The sequence below is a fragment of the Entelurus aequoreus genome, linkage group LG04, assembly GCF_033978785.1.
Source record: "Entelurus aequoreus isolate RoL-2023_Sb linkage group LG04, RoL_Eaeq_v1.1, whole genome shotgun sequence".
Classification (NCBI taxonomy): domain Eukaryota; kingdom Metazoa; phylum Chordata; class Actinopteri; order Syngnathiformes; family Syngnathidae; genus Entelurus; species Entelurus aequoreus.
This window is the reverse complement of record NC_084734.1, coordinates 79626511-79634010: the sequence shown is the minus strand read 5'-3', so window position 1 is coordinate 79634010 and position 7500 is coordinate 79626511. Positions and strand designations below refer to the sequence as shown.

At 39.8% G+C, this 7500-nt stretch overlaps 1 protein-coding gene across 1 annotated transcript in view; it reads left to right on the top strand.

Moving 5' to 3' along the window:
- Positions 1 to 7500, top strand: part of rab9b (RAB9B, member RAS oncogene family) — an 8616-nt gene that overhangs the window by 114 nt on the left and 1002 nt on the right. Inside the window, exons 1-2 of the mRNA XM_062045744.1 lie at positions 1 to 15; positions 4034 to 7500. The exon at positions 1 to 15 is cut by the window's left edge and continues 114 nt beyond it; the exon at positions 4034 to 7500 is cut by the window's right edge and continues 1002 nt beyond it. Of these exons, the coding sequence (XP_061901728.1) occupies positions 4084 to 4692 (609 nt within the window). The 5' untranslated portion in view covers positions 1 to 15; positions 4034 to 4083 and the 3' untranslated portion in view covers positions 4693 to 7500. The remainder of the gene's footprint in view (positions 16 to 4033) is intronic.

Sequence of the window (7500 nt, the reverse complement as noted above, 5' to 3'; positions counted from 1 at the left end):
ACCACCAGGGATGAGGTAAGCACTTATATTAAATTATTTCACTCATGGTTTTAACATAGCACCGTATAACTCGTTACGTTGTCGCTTCCCAAGCGGTTTTAAGTGCTTTTATGCACTCAGGCTAACAGCTAGCACGATCAATGTGACATGTCAACAAGCCAGCTACAGTAGCCGGCTACTGTAACAACATGCTCGTTTAAAAACATATTTTGTGGACTTCCCTCCATATTTGTACTGTGTATTTCACAGTAAGTTGGCCACCTGCCTAACATTGAACCTTTCAAGCACTCCCTTATGAGAGAAACCCCCCACAAGACAGTAAATAGCCATTAGCAGCAAGCCACACTTTGACAAGCTGGTACACGTCTGCGCATGTGCAGTAGTGGATTCGCCAGTCACTGTTGTTGCTGTTCCTCTCCTGTCTGCATTATCAATTCACTGCAATAATAAAACATATGCAGTACTTCTTGATGGCATAATAGGGTCATGGCCAATGTTCCCTCTAATTGTTCATGTGTGTGAGCAAACGCTAAAACTCCCTGAGCATTCAGTGGAGCCCATGTGAGCAACATCAGACGTGCACACTGTGGCTACACCAGCAGCACACCTGTCCCAAACCTGACTAAACAACAAGTTCAATCTCCATCCATCAATCCATTTTCCACCGCCTGTCCCTATCGGGGTGCTGGAGCCTATCTCAGCTGCATTCGGGCGGAAGGCGGTGTACACCCTGGACAAGTCCCCACCTCATCGCAGGGCCAACACAGATAGACAGACAACATTCTCTTATTATTATAATCAAATGACAGCAGTCATTTCCATTTCTAATATAAGTGTTTAGGCCCACTTACAATGACAATAACAAAAAATATAGTTTTTCATGAACTGTGTACTTGTATTGTTTGTCTGGGTGGAGGTCCTGCTTTGGAAATAATTTGTACCCCTTTCAGACATTGCATTTAGTTCCCATTAAAACATTCACATGTTGCACAATGAGATGTAAGCAGGGGATCATGTGTACATTCCTGCAACTTCCTGTTTGTAAAAAACATATTTTTATTAGTATTTATTTAATATACTAACAGCAACAGTAAATAATTCAATGTGATTATCTTGTGTGATGACTGTATTATGATGATAGTATATATTATAGTATATATCTGTATCATGAATCAATGTAAGTGGAGCCCGACTTAAACAAATTGAAAAACTTATTCGGGTGTTACCATTTAGTGGTCAATTGTACGGAATATGTACTTCACTGTGCAACCTACTAATAAAAGTCTCAATCAATCAATCAATCAGCATTTCATGATTAATATTTATAAATTAAGATTCCTAATAAATGACACTAGAATAAGCACACATTTGATTGGTAAATCATAGTGTAACAACCTGGAATGGCACTTTATGTGTGGTGTTGGAGTTGTCCGACTTTTTGTTGGTCTGTAAACGCATCACTGGCTAAGTGCCATATGTGCATGTGTTGGCGCAAGTGAGAAAGAGCAAGCGGCTGCTGTTGATATGACAAAGTTGCTTTTGGTCTGGTTTGTACCGCTAGATATAATTGTTTTTTACTAATGTTTTGGTGTTGTGTTTATGGCCGACAATAAAGAGTTTTGCTCAGTAAAGTGATGGATGGAATTCATGTCCTCAAAGCGTCTCGACAGACGTTACAATATTTGGACAATGATGACGAAAACTGTATTCTCCGTCGTGTCCGTGTGTCGAAAATTGTTATGCGCTTATTTTTTTAATTTGATTTTGTGCGTGGCATAGATTTGCCGTGCGCAGAGGACACTTGAGCAGTGCGCAATTGCACAGGCGCGCACCTTAGAGGTCATGGCACATGGCAAGTGTTTAAAAAAAACCCACACAATTTGTGTTAAACTGCCAGTGCTGTAACATCCATCCATCCATTCATCATCTTCCGCTTATCTGAGGTCGGGTCGAGGGGGCAACAGCCTAAGCAGAGATGCCCAGACTTCCCTCTCCCCAGCCACTTCGTCCCGAGGCGTTCCCAGGCCAGCCGGGAGACGTAGTCTTCCCAACGTGTCCTGGGTCTTTCCCCGTGGCCTCCTACCAGTCGGACGTGCCCGAAACACCTTCCGAGGGAGGCGTTCGGGTGGCATCCTGACCAGTTGCCCGAACCACCTCATCTGGCTCCCTACTGCAATAATCAAACATATGCATTACTTTTTGATGGCAAAATAAGGTCATGGCACATGGCAAGTGTTTAAAAAAATAGCACAATTTGTGTTAAACGGCCAGTGCTGTAACATTACATGGCTTAAAAGACATATTTTTTGAAAGACCACCTGGTCATTTGTACCTCATTTTGTTGACTATGCCATATTGGTGATAACATAACAATTGTGTTTGAATTTGGCTGCGTATTGTGTTTCTCAGTGGTAAACATTATCATCTACGGGTATGTCAGTTACAAAGAGCACACTTCTTTTTATTGGGGACAAGCCGTTATGTGGCAGTGTTCAACAACCTTTATTTTGCATATTATCACAACCTACTAGTGTTGTCTCGATACCAATATTTTGGTACCGGTATCAAAATAATTTCGATACTTTTCAGTACTTTTCTAAATAAATGGGACCACAAAAAATTACATTATTGGCTTTATTTTAACACAAAATCTTAGGGTACATTAAACATGTGTTTCTTATTGCAAGTTTGTCCTTAAATAAAATAGTGAACATACAAGACAACTTGTCTTTTATTAGTAAGTAAGCAAACAAAGGCTCCTAATTGAGCTGCTGACGTAAGCAGTAACATATTGTGTCAATTCTCATTCTATTATTTTGTCAACATTATTAAGAAAAAGTGGTAGAAAATGAATTATTAATCTACTTGTTAATTTACTGTTAATATCTGCTTACTTTCTCTTTTAACATGTTCTATCTACACTTCTGTTAAAATGTAATAATCACTTATTCTTCTGTTGGATACTTTACATTAGTTTTGAATGATACCACACATTTGGGTATCAATCTGATACCAAGTCAATACAGGATCATACATTGGTCATACTCAGTCCTCACGTGTCCAGGGACATATTTCCTGAGTTTATAAACATAATATATATATTTTTTTAAATGAAAGAAGATGTGATGCCAAAAAATATCGATGCAAGATACGCTCCTGTACTTGGTATCATTACAGTGGATGTCAGGGCTAGATCCACCAATGGTGTTTGTTTACATTTTGACGCCGGTGAGCTACGGTGTGTAGTGAAGCATGTTTAGCTATTCTTCGTCCTGCAGGGATGATACTTGTAAGAAACTTACTTTATTAGGATGAGGATTAGTGATTTAGAAGTAGCTAAAACACTGCTGACTGAGGCTGGACCGGTACTTTTCAGAGGCGGTATAGTACCATATATGATCCATTAGTATCGCGGTACTATCGTGTTTTTCGGACTATAAGTCACAGTTTTTTTCATCGTTTGACTTATACTCAAGAGCGACTCATGTGTGAAATTATTAACACATTACCGTAAAATATGAAGTAATATTATTTAGCTCATTCACGTAAGAGACTAGACGTATAAGATTTCATGGGATTTAGCGATTAGGAGTGACAGATTGTTTGGTAAACATATAGCATGTTCTATATGTTATAGTTATTTGAATGACTCTTACCATAATATGTTATGTTAACATACCAGGCACGTTCTCAGTTGGTTATTTATGCGTCATATAACGTACACTTATTCAGCCTGTTGTTCACTATTCTTTATTTATTTTAAATTGCCTTTCAAATGTGTATTGTTGGTGTTGGGTTTTATCAAATACATTTCCCCAAAAAATGCGACTTATACTCCAGTGCGACTTATGTAAGTTTTTTCCCTTCTTTATTATGCATTTTCGGCCGGTGGGACTTATACTCTGAAAAATACGGTATACTAATACCGTACAACCCTACAACCTACACAACAGAAATGGAACATAATCCTCTGTATTTCTTGTTTCAAAATTTCCATTTTGAGAATGTTTTTGCCATGCTTTCTCCTCTTAAGGATGAATTGACTTGCTCCCGTGTGCCACCCAGCAAGGAGGGTTGAGTACGATGAGTGGGAAGAGCCTGCTGCTGAAGGTGATCCTGCTCGGGGACGGAGGAGTAGGCAAGTCCTCGCTGATGAACCGCTATGTCACCGACCGCTTCGACTCCCAGTCATTTCACACCATAGGTGTCGAGTTCCTCAACAGGGACCTGGAAGTGGATGGACGCTTTGTTACCCTGCAGATCTGGGACACCGCCGGCCAGGAGCGTTTCAAGTCCCTGCGCACGCCTTTCTACCGAGGGGCCGACTGCTGCCTGCTCACGTTCGCCGTGAACGACCTGCAGAGCTTTCAGAACCTCGGCGGCTGGAAGAAGGAGTTCATGTATTACTCTGACGTCAAAGATCCTGAGCGGTTCCCTTTCGTGGTACTCGGCAACAAGGTGGACATGGAGCAGAGGGAAGTGGGCGAGGACGAAGCGCGGGCCTGGTGCGAGGAGAACGGCTGCTTTCCTTACTTTGAGACCAGCGCCAAGGATGACACGAACGTCACGGCTGCGTTTGAGGCAGCTGTCCGGGAGGTACTAGCTGCAGAGGATCACATCGACCACTCGGTGCTGAGTGGAACTATTGATCTCCATGGAAACCGCAAAATATCCCGAGGGTCCTGCTGCTGACGAGTCCGGTGTGGAACCTCGCTTTTCCGATTCTGGATGGCAGAAATCTGATGGCTAATAAGGGATTGTTTATGGTACACGAAGGGCAGATACCGATTGCTCAAGCATTCTGTGGATAAGATACTGCTGAAGCCGTATCGATGCTGCTGATAAGATGCAATTTGAGGAGAGCAGGTGGAAGGGTGCAGTCTGTCAGAGGGCTGACTTATTGCCCCATCTGAGGTACAGGCACTCTGAAGCACTATTCCTATACTCTGATAGTATTATTGCACAATTCACCTTTTTCTGCACATGTAAATGTGCGCTCATTAGTAGCATTCAGAATAATATAAATTCAAATGAACAAATCGCATACTCATGTAGTTGTTAACCAGCCAGTATGCTGATTTTTTTTAGCTTCTCTATTAGCAGACAAATGCTAGCAAGAGACCTGTTTGCAAGCTGACTACGTTTGTTTTCCAACCAGGCACGGACAGATAGGTACGTAACGATACTAAGAGATTGCTGATCAGATTATTTTTATTGCCCTCAATATAAAGGGAATTGTGAGCATTGTTTTGTAACTCCATTCGACTGAAGGTGTTGTTAACACAATTTATTTAATTTCCGCTAATTCACGTACTGTATTTGGGCCAGTTTTAATTTTTTAATTTTTTTAAAATTTACCTTACGTGTTCTACTGTTCATAAACTGCTGTTTGTTTCTCTGTGAGGCACCCCCTCGTTCCATTGTGTGTTGTTATTTTAAAGATCAGGAAATGATAAGCGTGCTTCCCTGGTGTGAAGAGGAGCTGAATTTTATTGCACTGAACAACAATCAGGGCATGTTTTTGATGCTGTCTTTTTGGATTGTGTGGCAAGCTTTAATAATCCATCCAGTCCTTTTTTTTTAGCTTCTCATTTTTAATGTCTCCTGAGCTTCGCTGGGACTGTTTTTTTTTACGCGTCTCAGCTGAAGGTGATCACAAAGTTAAACACCTTAACTTCATTTATTCTGTATGGAGTGAATCACACATTCAATAGGATAACTGTATGATAATTGCAGCTAAATGGTACTTACAGTTTCATTACAGTGGGCTCGCGGTACACGTTTACACACATTTATGGAGGCTCTCAGTGACCGTGACTCTCAAAATGAGTTTTTAATGAATTCTCATGTGGTACATTGATTACTGCCTAAATTATTGTATTGCATTTTAAGCATACATCGCTTTTTTTTTAAAGATAATTAATTTTGTGGCTATGTTGCACCATGTTTTCACACTATGTTCTCTAATGATGCCAGCCTTTGTGTCGTAAAGCAATTGTGTGTGTGTGCGTGTGTTTGCATGAGAGAAAGAGTTGTGCATACAGTTATATCATAAAGTAAAGTGCTAGTTTTGGTTTTTGCCTTTGTATATCACCGCGGTGTGATATGACATGAACTATTTATTTTTGTCTTCCGTAAGTGAAAAGCGTGCTTTATTGCAGGGGTAATGACATCATTCTGGCCCCCGAGTTCAGTTCAAAATTTGGGAGACAAACATTTTTGCGGCAAATTCCCTAAAAAAACTAGAGTGCTCCTGTTGTATAGAGCAGTGGTTCTCAACCTTTTTTCAGTGATGTACCCCCTCTGAACATTTTTTTAATTCAAGTACCCCCTAATCAGAGCAAAGCATTTTTGGTTGAAAAAAAGGGATAAAGAATTAAAATACAGCACTATGTCATCAGTTTCTGATTTATTAAATTGTACAACAGTGCAAAATATTGCTCATTTGTAGTGGTCTTTCTTGAACTATTTGGAAAAAAAGATATAAAAATAACTAAAAACTTGTTGAAAAATAAACAAGTGATTCAATTATAAATAAAGATATCTACACATAGAAGTAATCATCAACTTAAAGTGCCCTCTTTGGGGATTGTAGTAGAGATCCATCTGGATTCATGAACTTAATTCTAAACATTTATTTTGTTGAAGTATTATTCAATAAATATATTTATAAAGGATTTTTGAATTGTTGCTATTTTTTAGAATGGCATACCTTCAAGTACCCCCAGGGGTACGCGTACCCCCGTTTGAGAACCACTGGTATAGAGGAACTTGGACCAGTGTAAACACATTAAAAGATCCTTACATAGACATGTTTACCTTGCTAGCAAACAGAACACTGGGATCCAAACTTGTGATTTATATAAAATAGGCGTTCCCCAAGGCACCCCTTTAAGTCCTCTCCTTCTTGACAGTTATGCATTTATTTCTAAATGGGATCAATGTAAGTAAGGTATTACTTCAGATGCAGTCAGTATTGTTCAACTTCTTTACTTATACTTATGGTGTTCCTCAAGGTTCCATTTTAGGTCCTCTATTTTTCAGCATTTGGGCTATTTATCTGGTGGCCTGCAAATTCAGTTAAAAAAAAACTTGCGAGAGACTCACATTTTTGCAGAAGATTCCTAAAAAGTGCTGTCATAGAGATGATCTTTGACTAGCTTTTTTGCTCCTGGAACACTGCAAAATAAATGAGATAAAACCCTATATATATAAAAACAATTACAATTGAAATCCACGGTGATGGTGTGTAAAGGCAAAGCCACTCATTGTCCAAGTACTTTTGGTCTTGTTTGTACAAAACTGCATGTGCAGACTCTCTTCAAGCTTCACTGTGAAACGAACGCAAACTCAAGTCAGGTACTGCCTGTGTACTTTTGTTCTATGCAGGCCTTTAATAAGTAGCTTGTTCACATGATTGACGTTAACTGCTAGTATTGTCCTGTCTTATTGTAACAAAACCCCCGTCGAACATTTTGTCCCAACTATAAGTTTCCCTGT